This window comes from Thrips palmi, unplaced genomic scaffold (assembly GCF_012932325.1).
Source record: "Thrips palmi isolate BJ-2018 unplaced genomic scaffold, TpBJ-2018v1 HiC_scaffold_18, whole genome shotgun sequence".
Classification (NCBI taxonomy): Eukaryota; Metazoa; Arthropoda; class Insecta; order Thysanoptera; family Thripidae; genus Thrips; species Thrips palmi.
Window position 1 is genome coordinate 3843932 of NW_023144627.1, and position 16514 is coordinate 3860445.

Sequence of the window (16514 nt, forward strand, 5' to 3'; positions counted from 1 at the left end):
GCAAGAAAGGAAAAGAGCGGGCCAAATGGCCCCCTCCCCCCACCATTGCACAAACACACAGACACTGAGACATACCCATAATAATATTTTCGCCGCTCGAGTCTAGGAGAGATTGGGCAACGAAATATCATCGTACAATCCACATTGACTTTACCACATAAACTAGCGCGATGCTTTTGGTTTTTATGTCCGTTTACGCTCTAAATCGACTTGGACGATCAAACCCAGAGAAATAAGCCTACACTGTTAAAAAAAATCTTAAAATTCAGACCAATTTTGTAAGACCTAGTAGTCTGATTTCTGAATTAAGACCAGAAGTATGCAAAAGAAGAATCCTCGGATGAAATTTAAGACTTTCGCAGTCTTAAAAGCAAATTCAGACCATCCAGACAAAAAGTCTGACAGGGGTGACTGAAAATTCAGACTAAGTACAAGACCATGTAGTCTGAATCGCCGTTTAAGACTATTCTCCAGAAAAGGAAGACCGGTTGATCTTAAATTTCAAACTGGTTGTGTTTTTTCAGACCATGGGTCTGAAACGGGAGACGTATGTTCTGAAATGTCAGACTGGTTGCCTCACTTGACCAAATTTTACCGCAATACTTGAGAGCTCGATACAATATCTTAAATATTCACGAACAGCCCAAGCTGTCCGCAGTTTAACACCCGCAACACGCGCTTGGTTTGTTTATTTGTGGCCTCCCAGCGTCCAGCGAGCGCGCTTGGGGTCATCGGCATCCTGCAGCCGTGCTCTCAGAGCGGTCCCGTGGTGTAATGGATAGCCCGCAAAGCCGAAGAGCGAGGATTCGATGGTTCGAATACCATGATATTCGGAGTTTCCGAGTAAAGAGCACGGCCGATAAGTAACGCGCAAGTTCTATCAACGACTTCTCTCGCAATGGAGTGAAGGTTCAACGTTACAGTTTTGTGATTTGTCTGAATTTTCTTCAGACTGGCCGTGTCTAATAATTCAGACTACGTAAATCTTTATTTTCAGACCACCCAATTCTAAACTTTGAGACCACCCTATTCTAAGTTTTCAGACCGCCGAAATGGTCTGAAATTTCAGAACCCCTTACTGTTAATTAACTTCAGTCAAATTTTGTCTGAAATTTCAAAATATTTTTTTTACAGTGTGTTCTTTGGGTTGCCGTACTCTTGGTGCACACCAAGATTCATGTTGTTTGCCCTGAACATCGTGCGATGCCATGGCACCTTACGCGTCCCGCTAATGCCAATGCATTGAAAGGCATGGAAGAATGACGCCTTATGACGACCCTAGTCTCTTGCGGAAACGGTTCCACCGGTGCATCCGTTCAAAATAAGAGGCTAGGCAACCCGCCGCCCGCGCGGGGCCTCGGCGGCTGGTGGCAGCGCGACTAGTACGCGGCGCGCAGCAGCGTCTCTCGCCAACGACCATACCACGCTGGGTCCACCGGTTCCCTTCCGCACACCGAAGTTAAGCAGCGTTGGGTGCGGTCAGTACTTAGATGGGTGACCGCTTGGGAACACCGCATGCCGTTGGCATCTCTTTTGCCACTGTTCCTATTTTCGGTTTCTGTGCTCAGTGACAACTGTTTTCTTGCCACTTTCGGTCACGTGTCTACTTTTGCGTGCGATGCGAAAGTGTTGCACCACTCGGCGCAACAAAAACGGATCCAGACGCATTGCACCAAACAGCGTTTGGGTTCTCAGTGTCGACTCAGCGGTGACGTCAGCGGGGTTCCCCTGCGAAGCGTTATGAGAACAGTGGGCGAACAGTGACTCCCCGCCTCTCTCTCTCTCTCTCTCTCTCTCTCTCTCTCTCTCTCTCTCTCTCTCCCCTCGCTTTCCCGCTTCACCGCCCCGCCCGCCCCCCGCCCCGTCTCTCCGCGGCATCTGGCGTCGGCGGCCCTTCCCAACTCCCCCCACCTCGGCCCCCCGCCTTGCCGCGCCGCCTGGCGTGCCGGCGACCGACCGACCGGTGGCCAGGCAGGCATGGCATGCCAGTGCGGCGGACGCCGGCTCGCCGTTCGGTCGCTCGCTCCGTCCGGGTTGAAGCTTGAAGCGCCGCGCCGCCGCCGTGAGTCACCAAACCACACGGCGTCCCTGCGTAGCTCCGCCGCCAGCGAAACACTACACGTCTCGAGTCCGCTGCAGCCGTAAGTACACGCGGTGAACTAGTGGATACTTCGTGTAGCGACCGGAAGTAAAGCACGAGTTCCGGTTCCGGACACGGTCGCGTGTGGGCGTGTCCATGTTGCGCAATGTTGGGCAAACCCAGCGATTCGGGGCCACTGCCATCTCGGCGTGGAAGCGGGTGACAGAAAACACTCGCAGAACGCGAACTCCTTTTGCGTTCTGTTCCCGTTTTTCGCCCGTCGGCTCGACCCGCGGTTGAAGTGGTCCACTGTAAATCCGAAGGTTTTACTCACTCTCATTCCAGGAACGTGACATCACGTTGAAATGAACGTGACAAAATGTCACGTTCGTTTGAGCGTTGTGTCACATTCGTTTGGATGTGAATCGGCCAAAAATTCTCTTGTTCACATTCAAACGAACGTGACACAACGCTCAAACGAACGTCACGTTCGTTTTAACGTGATGTCACGTTCCTGGAATGAGAGTGCTTTTAGTACCTTTTTTGGCGATAGAATTGAGTATCGTCAACAAAGAGCCTCACTGAAAAATCTTGCCCTCAAAACGGCGATACACAAAAGTATCGCCAAAATTTGCGATACTTTAAAGTATTGCCACGATTTGGCAATAAACTTTGAACAAATCAAGGCGACTAGGTCTCTGTTTATCGCCAGATTTTGGTGTGTATACACTAAATGTTTCGGTAGAAATTTGTACGTGCAACTTGCACGATTTTGTGCATACGTGGAATTTGCATAGTATCATGCGTAAAGATGCATAAATATATGCAAATTCACGCACAATTTTATGCATGCACGACAGTACACAAGTTTAAAATAAGGCATCACCACGTCCAAAATTGTACTTCAACATGTAGTGTGTGCCGTTCTGAAGGCAAGATTTGTTTGATCAATTGTATCGCCAGAAAGGTGCCGAAGTATCGCCTCTGGATTGGCAGTGGTCTTACTCCTAACGCTGTAGATAGGTTGCAGGTGCAGGTGTGGCGAAGAGAAGGGCTGCAGATAGGTTGCAGGTGTGGCTATGAGACAGGAAGTGGGATCTTGTAGTATCAGGCGCCGAGTCACCGGCCAAGCGGTTCTGAGGAGCTCTTCTCTTTGCCTGTGTTTGATTACTTTCAGGATATACCTTTGGGGCGTTCCACGTCAAACCATCATGGTCCAAAACGTACTTGCTCAGATCCGGCCCCCAATTTTTTATCTGGTAGTGTACCACCCAAAGACCACTCTCATAAATTTTTTTAAAAAAAATTCAGAACTTTGGCCGCAGTGATTTTTTGAAACTTCAAAAAAAAATTAAATTTTTTTTTTTGTTTTTTTTAAATTGTGTATCTAGGTGCTCAAATGGGTTGAAAACAGTAAAGGGCAACAGAAAATAGTGAAAGAAAAAATTGGGACCCCCAGCCCTTACCAGAAACAAAGTTTACGATAAAAAAAAACACGGTTTCTTGAATTCCCAAAATACGCCGTCTCACTTTTGGACCATATTGGCATCAAAGGACCCCAATGAGGTACTCTAACTGTCACTAAAAAATAAGGGACGGCAATCCATAAACACCAGAGATATTGTCAAAAAACTCAAAAAGTTATCGAAGGTTATCGAAGCTTTTTCCCCCAAAATTGTCAAAATGGGACCTATATTGGTTCCGCTGAAGCGTTGTGCACTGAAATACTATTCAATTGTCTGTCTTGACACCATGGAAGATGTGAGAGAGGTGAAGGTCAGCATTACAAGAGTTTTGGAATTACACGGCAATAAGTTTTTTTAATTATAATAACCAAATGCGACAAAATGCATTGTTTGGCAGTCGCCAACTGAAGCTCATTGATTGGTGGGGACTTCATCCAGGTCATCTTCATTTTCTTCTTTTAAGTCTCCAGCAGTTGCATGGTCAAGGTGAAGATGGCTTGGATGAAGTCCCCACCAATCAATGAGCTTCAGTTGGCGACTGCCAAACAATGCATTTTGTCGCATTTGGTTATTATAATTAAAAAAACTTATTGCCGTGTAATTCCAAAACTCTTGTAATGCTGACCTTTACCTCTCTCACATCTTCCATGGGGTTAAGATAGACAATTGAATAGTATTTCAATGCACAGTGCCTCAGCGGAATCAATAAAGGTCCCATTTTGACAATTTTTGGGGGAAAAGCTTCGATAACCTTCGATAACTTTTTGAGTTTTTTGACAATATCTCTGGTGTTTATGGATTGCCGTCCCTAATTTTTTAGTGACAGTTAGAGTACCTCATTGGGGTCCTTTGATGCCAATATGGTCCAAAAGTGAGACGGCGTATTTTGGGAATTCAAGAAACCGTGTTTTTTTTTATCGTAAACTTTGTTTCTGGTAAGGGCTGGGGGTCCCAATTTTTTCTTTCACTATTTTCTGTTGCCCTTTACTGTTTTCAACCCATTTGAGCACCTAGATACACAATTTTAAAAAAACAAAAAAAAAATTTAATTTTTTTTTGAAGTTTCAAAAAATCACTGTGGCCAAAGTTCTGAATTTTTTTTCAAAAAAATTTATGAGAGTGGTCTTTGGGTGGTACACTACCAGATAAAAAATTGGGGGCCGGATCTGAGCAAGTACGTTTTGGACCATGATGGTTTGACGTGGAACGCCCCCTTTTTGCCTACCTTGCAGGCGGCTTTTTGGAGTTTTTCTCTTTTTTTCGGAGGGGGGCGAGGGGCAAACAACTTGAATTTTGGTGTACATTTCCCTTGAAATAAGGTGAAATAACGGTGAAAAAACGTGAAATAACTTTGAAATAACGTTGAAATACCCTTGAAATACCCTTGAACGTTGAAAGAACAATGAAATAACGTGAAATAACGTGAATTTGAAATAACAGTGTACAAATTTTGTCGAAGTTGCTTGCCCCTCCCCTCGGGAGGAACAAAGAACAAAGGGTCTCCCCTTTCCCCCCTAAAAACCGCACCTGCACTGCAGTGCTCTGATTCTCGCCCTCTGTTTCAGGTTGAAGGCAGCCATGACCAACAAGGACACGAACGCCGTGGCCGAGGTGGCCGACGCGGCCGGTATGGAGGTCGTCGAGGCCACGGCCGTGGACGCGGCCGACGTCACGGTGTACGTGGCCCTGGACGTGAGCGGCTCCATCCGCGGGGACGTCATCTACCCCTCGTGGGTGATGAACGACCTGAAGAACCTGCAGCTGCCCGCCGGCAGGACCAAGTGGATCCTCTGGGGCACCACCGGGGAGTTCAGGGACTCGCTCGACGACGTGCTGGAGTACCTCAAGGACCAGTCGAAGCACCTGTGCGGCAACGAGCCGATCTGCTTCCTGGACAAGATGCCCCCGTCCGGCGTGGTCGACCTCCACGTGTACACGGACGGCGAGATCGACGAGTACAGTGTGACAGACGCCCGGCGGCGGCTCGCCACGCACGGCCAGCACCTGCGGTTCCGCGAGGTGGTCGTCAACTACGTCAACAGCCACCTCGAGCAGATGAACGTGGGGCTGTCCGCCATCTTCGACGGCTACGTGCTGGAGATGCACCGCACGCGCGTCGCGCAGGGCGGCGACAAGAAGGTGGGCTTTGATCTCGTTTTTCAACTTTCTCCTTTCCCTTTGTCTTCTTATTTCCGGGCACGGCGACCGTAACTCGCTGCTTGCGGGTCAGTCGAGACTCTGGATTCCAGACTCTGGATTCCAGACTCTAGCCTAAATTCGATACTTTCAATTCGAGACTCTCAATCCCAGACTCTCGATTTGGAACTCGCGATTTGGGACTTTTGATTCAAGACTCTCGATTTTAGATTCGATTTGACACTTTTGAGACTTAAGGCCCCTTTGATTCTAGACTCTGGATTCGAGATTCAGATTTCCAGACACTGGATCTAGACTCTAGATTCAACATTCTGGATTCTAGACTCTGGATTCCAGACACTGGATTCAAGACTCTGGATTTCGGGCTCTGGATTCCAGACTCTAAGTCCCAGACTCTAGATTCCGTGGATTCCAGACACTGGATTTCAGACTCTCACTGGATTCGAGAGTCTAAGTACGTACGTTGCCCTTTACTAAATTCCCGTTCCCATTCCAGTTGATCGAGTTCGCTGCAGTGCCCATCTCCGAAACGGTGACCGCCGTCGACATCCTGGACCAGTACATCGGGCTGGGCAAGTCGGAGGCGGACATGACGACGGGCGTGCACTACCTGGCGCAGCGCTTCGCCAACGCGTCCCCCGCGGCCCGCCGCGACATCCGGCGGCTGGTGAAGGAGCGCGTGGACGCCGTCATCGAGGAGCACCGCGTGCGGCGGATGGCGGCCGAGGAGGAGAAGGCCCTCCTCGACGCGGTGGCCAACGGCGACTGGGCGGCCGCCAAGAAGCCGTTCGTCGGGCACGCCGTCAGCGACGACGTCAAGATGGTGCAGGGCTACTGCCAGCGCTTCCTCAACGAGACCAAGTGAGTTGACTGACGGACGCATCAATACATCAAACGGAAGCAACTTTCAAAAATTTGTACTCCAAAATGCTCTGAGGATCTTAAATTTTACACTGTAAATCCAAAGGCAATACTTTTAGTACCTTTTTTGGCGAAACAATTGAGTATCGCCAATAAACGGCCTTACGGAAAAGTATTGCCTTCAAAACGGCGATACACAAAAGTATCGCCAAAATTTGGCGATACTTTGGAGTATTGCCACGATTTGGCGATACTTTGGAGTATTGCCACGATTTGGCATTAAACGCCGAACAAATCAAGGGGAGAAGACCTTGGTTTTAATGACGTGGTTTTGCCAATATCCAAAAGTATTGCCAAATTTTGGTGATCGCCGTTCTAAAGGCAATACTTTTCCGTAAGGCCGTTCATTGGCGATACTCAATTGTGTCGTCAAAAAATGTACTTTAGTATCGCCGTTGCATTTGCAGTGTAGTCAAAGTTCATCAAAATCAATCGATTTTCAAGCAAATTCTTCTAAAACCCAGTGAAATTGATTTCAAAGTTCATTGAAATGAAAATTCATCCAAAACTCATGTGGAGTTCCAAAATTTGTATACACTGAAATTCAATGCTATTGGGACGGATGCTTTTTACCATGCAACCTCCCTAGTGGGTAGGGGAACGGAGGCATCTTGACTCCGAGCCATCCCTCGACTAATTATTTTAACTTAAACTGCTCTGCAAACTCAACAGTGTTCTCTGTTCAGCGTGTACTCCCGAGTACACTCTCTCTGGCGTGTATTCACGAGTACACTCCCACGGACGTGCTTACGTGGTTTTCTCTTGCTAATGGTGCACTTGGTCTGCTGCAGGCATGGGTCTCTGATCCGCGTCTCCGCCTACGCCCCCATGGTGCTGAAGAGGGGGGCCGGCGAGCAGTTCGACGAGCAGGAGGAGGTGCTGCTGGACCACATCATGTTCCTGGGGATGGGCAAGAACGCCGTGATCGTGATGCCCGCCCAGCTGGACATGCCGAACCCGCCGGACGTGGACAAGGTTCGCGGCAAGTCTCGCGCGGCGCGCATGGCGCGTCTGGCCGCCAGGAGGCGCCTCTTCAACACGCCGATCAAGTGCGCGCTGGCGGTCAACGTCAAGGCCAACTTCGACAACACGTTCGGGCTGGACACGCTGTTCTCGCTGCGCGACCAGCAGCACACGGACGGCGTCTCGGACGTGGCCAACCCGTGGCAGGCGCAGGACGAGGAGGACGAACAACCCGAGCGGCGCCCCTTCAACTTTGGCGAGTTCTTGCAGGGCCTGCAGGCCGGCGCGCACCTCCGCAAAGAAGACACGGTGGCCGCGGTGGACGTGGGGCCGGAGGCGCTCAGCTCGGGCGCGTACAGCTTCGGCGTGAACCCGTTCACGCGGCAGCACATGGACTGCGTGCTGCTGGTGCCGGCCTCGGCGGAGTCGCTGCCCGCGGACCGCCTGGCCCAGGTGGACGCGTGGAACGCGCACATGCTGTCGCGGTTCGTGCGCGGCGGCCGCTCCATGCCGTCCGTGGCGCTGTCGCTGGCCCTGGTGCTGGAGAAGGCCTTCGCCGCCTGGAAGACGCACGAGATGGCCCGGCCGGAGGACCGCGCCGAGGCCGAGAAGCTGCGCGCAGTGTGGCGGCGGTACGTCGGCGGCATGGCCACGCCGCTCACCTTCACCGTGGGGCTGCCCGTCATCATCAAGGGCACCTTCGCCACGGCGGCGCGCCTGGCGTGCGCCGTGCTGCAGGCCGCGCTCGACCCGCGCCTGCCGCTGGACGTGCTCACGCAGTTCTGGTGGACGCAGAGCGAGGAGGACGCCGCCAAGGTCTGGGACGCGCTGCGGGTGTACGCGGGGCCCGCCTTCCAGGACCAGCCGTTCCCCAGGGCGCACTTCCGCACGCTGAGCGCGCTCATGTCGGGCGTGCAGTACTCCAAGTCGGGCCGCGACGCGCGCCTGCGCGCCAAGAAGGGCCGCTCCTACTCCGTGCGCATGTACACCAAGCGCCTGGACCAGCTGGCCGCCGCCGGCTGCCACCCCGACAGGCTGGCCCACGAGGAGAAGGCCGTGCGCAAGGACCTGACGGGCGTGGCCGAGGCCGAGCCTCTGCTGTGCGTGCACGGCGTGGAGGTCGACAAGTGCCGGCCCCTGGAGGGCCAGCAGCACGACACGCTGTGCGCGCAGACCTGCAGGCCCACCCTGCTCAACAAGGCCACCATGGACATGTGGTGAGTCTCGACCCAGTTTGCGTACCGCCCACAGTGGGCCAGAAGACCGGCGTCGGTGGCCAAAACTCTAGACGCGTTTTGATCTCCAGAGTTGATAAAAGGGACACGAACCGAACGTGGCCCCACCAATTGATTCCTCGTTCGGAGAACAAGTCAATGGTGGGGTCACACGTTCAAGACCAATTTAGTGACTCTGGAGCTCAAAACCCATCCGAGTTTCGACCACCTCCCGGGTTTTGGCCCACTGTGCCGCCGCGCCAAAGCCATTCAAAAGCGTTCCTTTTCTGACGGCTCTTTGGTTGCTCCAGGTACGTCGGGCTGCCCGAGGACACGGAGACCCTGGCCTTGGAGTCCTTCCACAAGGCCATGTGGCAGCTGGCTCGCAAGCGCAACAAGGGAGGCAGGATGGTGTACTCCCAGTTCCCGCCGCCCGAAAGGAAGTTCGAGGACTACGTGAACCACCGCGTGCGGGCCGCCTGGCTGCTCAAGTAAGTCCGCGTGAATCGGAACCGTCCCACACACTAAATGTTTAGGTAGAATTTTGTACGTGCCACTTGCACGATTTTGTGCATGCGGGGAATTTGCATAATATTATGCGTGAAAATGCATAAATTTATGCAAATTCACGCACAATTTTATGCACGACGGCACACAAGTTTAAAATTGTGCATCACCACGTACAAAATTGTACATAAACATTTAGTGTGCACAGTGGACCAGAAGGCCGGCGAGGCGGACGGGTTTTGAGCTCCAGAGTCGCTGAATGGGACTCGAATCGAATGAGTGACCCCACCAATGGATTTTCTCTCGGACAGAGGAATCCATTGGTGGGGTCACACGCTCGGTTCGAGTCCTTTTTAACGACTCTACAGCTCAAAACGCGTGTAGAGTTGTGGCCGCCTCCACCGGTCTTCTGGCCCACTGTGCGTTACTGCTTTCCATGTCCTTCTGATCTCACCCTGTCGTTTTCCTTCGCCTGCAGGGACCCGGCCAACGCGCGGGTGCTGCCGACGGCGCCGTGCGCGCGCCTGGCGCAGGACATCGCGCTCACCTACCACTCGTACGTGGAGCTGGCCCAGAGGAAGCCCAACATGACGTGCAAGAAGTTCGTCAAGGCCCTGAAGGCGCGGCGCGAGGTGTGCGAGTTCGACGAGTGCTGCCAGTTCATCCGGGAGGCGGCCACCACGGACGAGCGGCGCGCCTGGATCGACGCGCACTCCACGCTGGAGAAGGTGGCCGGCAACAAGGACGTCCTCAGCGGGAAGGTGTCCTACCGCACGCTGTGACACAACTGAGCTTCCAAACGCTATGAATATAGCACGTTTGGTGCAATGTACTGAGATATCGCACCATACGTGCTATGCCTCAGCCATATTGCACCTTACGTGCAATGCGTCCCGATGATGCCCTACGCTAATGCATGGGAATGGAGGCATTGCACTTCATGTGCAATTCTTTTGCATTAGGCAAAAGAACCAACCAGACTGCCCAATGTGGCAAACGTAAGACAGTTTTCACAGTTCGCATGATGGTTTTGTAAAACTTTTGTTTTGTTTCTATGAAACTATATGAAGTCAGTAGCCAAGGCTGCTTATTCTTCTTTATTGCTTTTGTTAAAAAAAAGATATATGTGATACGTAGAAGACTGACTCTTTTGTACAGTGTGTGAGTGGACCACAAACTGTTTTTCTTTTGTTATGTTTAGAGTTAATAAAAACCTTAGGAGTAAACTGAATGTTTGTGAATAAGGTCATTATGTATGTGATGACTGTTACTTTATTTTCTTGGGACTAAGCACAGCAAAATAAATAAAATCACAAAGAAAAGAGTTGAATTATTTTATTCTCTACACGTACAGTACAAGCTCGCTTGCACAACCTCACTTGACGATCGAATTTTGGGCCCGTCAATGGTTTTCCTGAAAGGCTTTGGTCTAAAATTAACCATTGTAGCCCAATAGAGAATGGGGCTTCACTGCTGTCACTCAGTCCACAAGGTTTCGTACTGATTAAAATTCATCCATGATCACTCGTACGCTCATACTAACTCAATCGCGACAATTTTATTTTTCAGTGCAGATTTTATGAGTGCTTACTATCTTATTTCAATCCGAGTGCCAAGTAGTATCATAAGAGATGTGGGTTATAACCTACATAGTAATACTACACTGGTAAAACTAAAGCGTAGTATTACCCTCTGTTTTCAAGCGTAATCAGGTTACGCTTGACATCAAGCGTATAAGGCCCAACCACCAAGATTCCCCCTATCTAAATGCATGGGGGAATATCTCCTCTACACTAAGCTAATTGGAGACTTCAAGCGTAGTGGTTCGCTTGAATGAAAGGTACAACTCCACTTCCGTTTTACCAGTGTGCCTGAGCGTGGTACACACAGCGCCCTTTCTCGTCAATCCGGTTGGAGTCGCCGCTCTTGCGGCAGAGGAAGCCACCGCAGCAGTTTCCTCGCCAGCCGTTCTCGCCTTCGCACGGGCCGTCCTCCCCCACGCAAGGCACGGACACTGGAACAGACGTCACAGTGTCACAGCAGTTACCACACTGCGAGAAAGAAGTACAGAAAAAGTACGGAACACGTCTGGTGAACACACCAATAGAATTTTGTACACTCTACATCTTGTACAGTGAAGATTCACTATAGAAAATGTTCCATATTAGGGGTTCAGCTGACGACTCTAACAACCATTGACATTCACTGTACACTTATGATATTTGACGAGTTCGTTGCGTATTATGGAAATCTGGCCACATCATATGTTGGTGTTGGTCAGCCTTCACCGATAAGACATCTTAATGATACCTGCACGATTTAGTGCATGGGGAATGGCATAATGTTATCGTGAAGCATAAATTTAGGTGAATTTCATGCACAATCTGTGCTATGCAGGTTTATGTGATCACGAGAGCAAGAGATTCAATAAACATTCCTGGTGAATATTGCCGACCGTCCTCCTGTCCAACTGCGTTCTGTACTTCTTTCCGTACCAGATTCTACGATTGAACGGTACGACTATTCATAATTTCGTATATTCGTGGTACACCTATGTTTATGTGAATGTTGTCCATATTATGGTGAAAATGTTCCATATTATGGTGGTTCAGCTGACGCCTCATAACATACAATTGACAGTTCACTGTACCTTATTGATATTTGACGAGTTTCGTTGGTATTATGGAAAAAATCTCCACCATAATATGTTGGTGTTGGTGCAGCCTTTCACCGAAAGACATTTAAAGTGTACGCTGCACGATTTAGTGCATGGGGAATTGGCATAATGTTATGCGTGAAGCATAAATTTAGGCGAATTTCTGCACAATTCTGTGCACACGCAGGTTTCAAATCGTGCATCACGACGCACAAAATTCCACATAAACATTTGGTGTGAATAATTTGCCCGGACCGTCCGTACTGTCCATATATGGGAAATGTCCATATTATGGTGGTTCAGCTGACGCCATTACATACATTGACATTCCTGTACACTTTATATTTGACGAGGTTCGTGGTATTATGAAAATCTCCACCATAATATGTTGGTGTTGGTGCAGCCTGTCACACGAAAGACATTAAATGTACGCTGCACGATTTAGTGCATGGGGAAATGGCATAAATGTTATGCGTGAAGCTAAATTTAGGCGAATTCTGCACAATTCTGTGCCACATCAGGTTTCAAATCGTGCATCACGACGCACAAAATTCCACATAAACATTTGGTGTGAATAATTTGCCCGGACCGTCCGTACCTGTCCAACTGCGGAACTTCTGTACTTCTTTTCCGTACCCGATTACATACGATTCGAACCGGTACGGACGTTTCATACTTTCGTATGTATTCGTCGGTACACACACTAAATGTTTATGTGTAATTTTGTACGTGGTCGTGGTGATGCCTGATTTTAAACCTGCGTACCATCGTGCATAAAATTATGCGTGAATTAGCATAAATTTATGCATCTTAACGCATGATATTATGAAAATTCCACGTATGCACAAAATCGTGCAAGTTGCACGTACAATTTTTTTTTTGTTATAACAAGCTACTTATGTTTGAGAAGCCCGAAATAAAGTGCACCTTCAGTACACATCGTGAGACAGTGCGCCACTTCTCTGCCAATAAAACCGAAAGCACGTACTTCTGACAGCCCATTGGCAGTCAGTTTTAAGCGAGATGAACCCTTACCATTTCCATTCGGCATAGCATCTGTGGTTGCTGACATGCTGATAGCAAGAGCGAACAAAACCCAAAAGACTCGGCGCATCTTGGTCAGAGACGGAATCCTAAAAGAAGAGTCACTGTGAGAATCAAGTTAGACACTGCTCCATATGTGATAATTGCAAATTGAATACGGATACGTGCACTCCAAAAAGCCTTCGAGGAAAATTAAGGCAAAGTAAAATTGCATCCTTGTACAATTCGACTCCCCATAGTAAAGATTGCGTTTTTCTCAGTCATCTCAAGCCTAGAGCAGAAGATTCCAGTCCGTCAGTCTAAGTTTGGGCACAGTGGCTCAGGGCGTAAAGGCAGCGGCTGCCTCGGATGAGGAACTGGGTTCGCGTCCCACGGACGAAAATATTTTCCTCAGTTGACCGCTTAATTGCTTTTAATTGACAATTAATATGTTTGGGCGGACTGTGGTTCAGTGAGCAGAGCTGTCTGCTGCGCTGAGAGAGGCTGGGCTTCGAATCTCAAGTATAACAACATTTTTCTCAGCCAGCTTGTTGATACATCTTAAGCCCGGTACCACCACTCTAAGATTGATCGCATTATATGGCAGTGGTTGGGTGGCCGAGATAGTAGACGAGTCGGCCGGCGGGAGGAGGTCCTGGGTTCGACTCCCAGGTGCGCGAATCTTTTCCTCTGTTTACTTCTCAAACCCGGTGCCATCACTCTAAGATTGATCGATTCAATAGCACCCAGTAGCTCGGTGGCCGAGATGGTAGAGGAGTCGGCCGGTGGGAGAAAGTCCTGGGTTCGAATCCCAGCCGATTGAATATTTTCCTCGTTTACTTCTCAAACCCGGTATGTACCATCACTCTAAGATTGATCGAGTCAGCTTGCAGTGGCTCGGTGGCCGAGTTGGTAGAGGAGTCGGCCGGCGGAAGGAAGTCCTGGGTTCGTATCCCAGCTGAGTGAATCTTTTCCTCTGTTTACTTCTCAAACCCGGTACCATGACTCTAAGATTGATCGGATCTGCTTGCAGAGGCTCAGTGGCCGAAATGGTAGAGGAGTTGGCCGGCGGGCGGAAGTCCTGGGTTCGAATCCCAGCCGAGTGAATCTTTTCCTCTGTTTACTTCTCGAACCCGGTACCATCACTCTAAGATAGGACGAGTCACACAGGTGTGTTGTCGTAGCTCAGGTGGCAGAGCGATGGGCCGTGGAGGCTGGTTGGAGGCCATGCGGCAGCACACGATTCCCGTTGGACCTGGTTCGCTACCAGCCAGGTCAGGTTGCTAACCCTTTATGATTGCCCTACTCCACTCTCCTTCGGGGAGGGGGGGTAGGGGGGGAGGGGCCGACGGCGGGAACTCTTTTGCATCCGAGTGCCAGCTAGCTTAGAGAGGCGCGCCGCCGAGGTAGGCCACCCATTAGACACGCGTGGGTGTTGGGACGCGGGCAGAGGGTGGGGGCGCGAGAGAGTCCCGCCCCCTACGCGTCTCTTACATACAGGCGCGTCCTAGTTTGGACGCGTCACTTATTTATTATAAGGGGAGAGGCGCGTCTCTCCATTAGAAAGGGCGGGACGCGCCGTCAAGGTAGGCCACCCATTTGACACGCTGCTGCAAAAGCGCTGCGGCGATTGCGATTAACGGCTGGACCACAAGTGATCCGCAAAACAGAAGCCCACACCCAGACGGGATTTGAACCCGCGTACTTCTAACCACAGCCGACACCTCAGCCCACTGAGCCACCGAGGCCCCGATTGATTGAGGTATGTCCAAACTTAGAGTGATGGTACCGCATTCAAGCAGTCAACTGAGGAAAATGTTTCTGCACCCGGGTTTCGAACCCAGCTACTTCTCACCACGGCCGACCTCTCAGCCCACTGAGCCACCGGTGCTCCTGTCACTGACTGCCTGTCCAATCTTAGAGTGATGGTACCGCATTCGAGCAGTCAACTGAGAAAATTGTTCCTGCACCTGGGATTCGAACCCAAGTGCTCTCTCGGGGCGTCTACTTCCTCTGCGCTCTCAGCCACCGAGGCACAGGCGGAATGTTTGCCGATGTTGATACTGGTGGTACGGGATTCAAAGTTCAACTGAGGAAAACATTTCTACGCCTGGGATTTGAACCAGTTACCTCTCCCGGGGCGGCCGCTACCTCTGCGGCCTGAGCCACCAATCCACACGGTACTTCGACGCCCAACCTCAGACTTGATTCTTTGGGTTCAAGAAGTGAACTGAGAGTAAGGAAAAGTTTGGAGCCCACGGGACTCGAACCCGCGCTCTCCTCATGGCAGCCGACTCCTTGGCCCACTCTACTACCGACTCACTTGGTGGGGACTGTCACGAAACTTGTACTGATGATACCAGATACAAGTTGACAACTGATGAAAAGATACAAGTGTCTGGGATTCGAACCCTGATCCTGCTCATAGCGGACAACACTCCTGTTTTCGTTTTTGTTTGTCTTGCCCATAAAGCCACCGCTTCAGTCAACTGACGAAAAAGTTTGTGCGAACCGTCGTAGAACCCAACTGACATGCCTGAACTCAGACTGATTGTACGGGAACCGGTAACGAAGGAAAATAAAGGAAAATAAACAAGCGGCTGGGAATCGTTCTTCTATTGCTCCTTCTATTCCTCCTCTTGCCGACAAAGCCACCACCGGTTGGTGATGTTCCATCTGACCGACCGACCCACTGTGGGATCACCTTCACAGACATGTCGCCTGAAAGGTGCATCAAGCATATACTGCCCCTGCAAGTCGGCCACAAGCCCTCACTCTAAATGTCTCACAATGAAATTTTAGCTGTAACAGAATTCGGCGCAAGAATGATACGAAAGCGATATTTCTTCATAATACGAATCTTTTTGTCACTTTCATTGTAAGCTACAAGGAAAAGCCGTCGTAAGGCGAAGAAAAATCACCTTCGGATTATTCTAGCGCTATTTACATTATTATTTTATATTATTATTTATAATGCGAAGTTCGCAATATGCTTGCGCTATTTCCCTCACATTATGGTAAATTTCTTCGTAAGACATTTTGAATGCTGAATTCCTCGCCAGTGCTGCCGTACTCACAGTGTCAGAGTCCTGAAAGTGCGACTTCCGTGGGCAGTCCGCAGACAACGACTGGAGTCTGCGGCTCCTCGGAGAGCCGTCGTGACAGGCGTCACTTGGCCCGGGGAATCCCGCCCAGAGCCCACAATATTTGGCGCGCCTCTCCGAAGCACTTGTACACTCGAAATGACAGAGCGAGACTAAATCACTGTTTGACGGGTGTGAACTGGCCATGGAAGGATCGCCTTGAACTGTGCTCCGACTTTGATGTTGCCATTATCACACTTTGAAAACCTTACAAACTGTTTTAGGCCTTACGAAGAATAGCAGCTTGTTACAGCAAAGTATTTAGAGCATTCATACGCTTAGAAAGAAAATACTTGCACTGCGAAAACCTTATTTACTACTCTAGGCCTTACAAAGAAAAGCACCTTGTTACAACAAAGTATTTTGAGCATACATAAGCTCAGA

At 50.0% G+C, this 16514-nt stretch overlaps 1 protein-coding gene, 1 long non-coding RNA gene and 1 other non-coding gene across 3 annotated transcripts; 2 read left to right on the forward strand and 1 right to left on the reverse strand.

Annotated features, from left to right (window-relative positions):
• Positions 1-1408: 1408 nt before the first annotated feature.
• LOC117645577 lies at positions 1409-1527 on the forward strand. The gene has a single exon (XR_004587732.1). It is a non-coding gene; the product is annotated as a 5S ribosomal RNA (ribosomal RNA).
• A 445-nt stretch (positions 1528-1972) lies between these two features.
• LOC117644923 lies at positions 1973-10630 on the forward strand. The gene is made up of 6 exons (XM_034384640.1): positions 1973-2141; positions 5112-5685; positions 6200-6564; positions 7416-8804; positions 9113-9292; positions 9787-10630. Exons 1-6 carry the CDS (start codon positions 1978-1980, stop codon positions 10088-10090), a joined length of 2976 nt encoding a protein of 991 aa, XP_034240531.1. The 5' UTR covers positions 1973-1977; the 3' UTR covers positions 10091-10630.
• Positions 10629-16213, reverse strand: LOC117644994. The gene is made up of 3 exons (XR_004587688.1): positions 16065-16213; positions 13000-13097; positions 10629-11322 (listed from the first exon to the last, which is right to left on the reverse strand). It is a non-coding gene; the product is annotated as an uncharacterized LOC117644994 (long non-coding RNA).
• Positions 16214-16514: the final 301 nt, after the last annotated feature.

Bases quoted from the DNA above. Each gene is read 5' to 3' on its own strand.
- LOC117644923 (XM_034384640.1), top strand. From the start codon at position 1,978: ATGGCATGCCAGTGCGGCGGACGCCGGCTCGCCGTTCGGTCGCTCGCT. The intron at 6,565-7,415 runs GTGAGTTGACTG...GGTCTGCTGCAG, and splicing joins CGCTTCCTCAACGAGACCAA to GCATGGGTCTCTGATCCGCG. The intron at 8,805-9,112 runs GTGAGTCTCGAC...TGGTTGCTCCAG, and splicing joins AAGGCCACCATGGACATGTG to GTACGTCGGGCTGCCCGAGG.